The 1417-nt window shown below is 42.5% G+C and overlaps 1 protein-coding gene across 1 annotated transcript in view; it reads right to left on the minus strand.

Annotated features, from left to right (window-relative positions):
- LOC106532685 (group 3 secretory phospholipase A2) overlaps positions 1-1147 on the minus strand; it is a gene marked incomplete at its 3' end in the record, with an annotated part of 18196 nt that extends 17049 nt beyond the window's left edge. Inside the window, 1 exon segment of the mRNA XM_014028812.1 lies at positions 409-1147. Within this exon segment, the coding sequence (XP_013884266.1) occupies positions 409-910 (502 nt within the window).
- Positions 1148-1417: the final 270 nt, after the last annotated feature.

Genomic DNA, 1417 nt, shown 5'->3' on the forward strand with positions numbered 1-1417 from the left:
ATACTGTATTTATACTTCTCATCCAACCACAATTAAATTCACACTATCCAGGAGACACAATTTATCAGGATAGTATTTTTTAAGTAATTACTCGGAATAAAATAGGAGTAACAACTTTCTACTTCTTACCTTTTTAAAAAATGTAGTGAGTAGAAAGTACAGATAACTGTAAAAATGTAATGAGTAAAAGTAAAATGTACGCTGAAAAATAATTACTCAAGTAAAGTACAGATACCAAAAAATTCTACTTAAGTACAGTAACAAAGTATTTGTACTTAGTTACTTTACAACTCTGTATTTTTGATTTTTAAATCCAGAGTAGTTTTTTATTTATTTATACAAGATGTACCCCCTAATAACACCTTGGCCACCCTCACAAGAACATCTAGCTCCGCCCCTGAAACTCACCTAAATTAGCGTATGAAGGCGCCTTGTTGCCAGACCCGCACCAGAGGGTCCCAGGTACAATGAAGCCCCTCTTCACGCGTGGATGGAGCTCTCCTCCTGCCTCTCTCACAGGTCTCCTCCCTGTGCGCTCTGGAGAGCCCAGAGACACGCACTGTCCCGCGTCAAACACGGACTCCAAACTAACTGTGTTACTTGGATCAGGGGAAAAGTCCTGTGCGCGCTCCCGACACACGGACGCGTAGCTCCGGATCACCGCTGCGTCCTCGCTCCAGGTGCAGCCGAGCAGGACGCGTCCGGACCCGGACCCCGAGCCGGACCAGGAGGTGTGGTACAGGCGCACAGAGGCAGAGCTGTGCCGGGGCTCGCCCCGGAGGAAACTGTAGTGGACTCTGTCATCTGCTAGGACTTTAGTCCACGAGCAGAAGATGGAGGCGCGTGCGTTGGCGCAGCTCAGGAGTGACCATAATAAAATGAGAGGAAGAAAAGCGGCCGTGCGTAACATCCTGGCGTCACTGAGTCCTGCTTCAGATGAGACAATAATACCACCATACTCCTGACCGGGATTAAATAGGAGGAGGAGGGAGCTTTGCTGGATTAACTGGAAATACAGACGAGCCACGTGACCTACATCCACAACATTACTGACCTCAGCAGAGTTTTATTAAAGTCACATCTGACCATTGATCTGTTTCAAACATGCTCTGAGCTCATCACAGAGAAATAAATTCACTAAACTGACAGAAAACACTTGATTCTAATTCTGTTGTTTTATCAGAGGAGTAGTAGGCCTACTGCCTTTGTTTTATCAAGCTTTTTACTTTTATTTCATTACATTCAAAACTGAACAATTATACTTAATTACTATAAAATGTGTGTGCTGCCGTTTGTAAAGTTACACAGTCAAAAATTACCACCAATATTTTAGTTTTATTTAGACTTTTATAAGAAAAAAAGAACAGATTTATTTTTCAAAGTCAGTTTTTCACCATATGATTCATACATTTATAAA

The sequence above is a fragment of the Austrofundulus limnaeus genome, unplaced genomic scaffold (genome assembly GCF_001266775.1).
Source record: "Austrofundulus limnaeus strain Quisiro unplaced genomic scaffold, Austrofundulus_limnaeus-1.0 Scaffold812, whole genome shotgun sequence".
Taxonomy (NCBI): domain Eukaryota; kingdom Metazoa; phylum Chordata; class Actinopteri; order Cyprinodontiformes; family Rivulidae; genus Austrofundulus; species Austrofundulus limnaeus.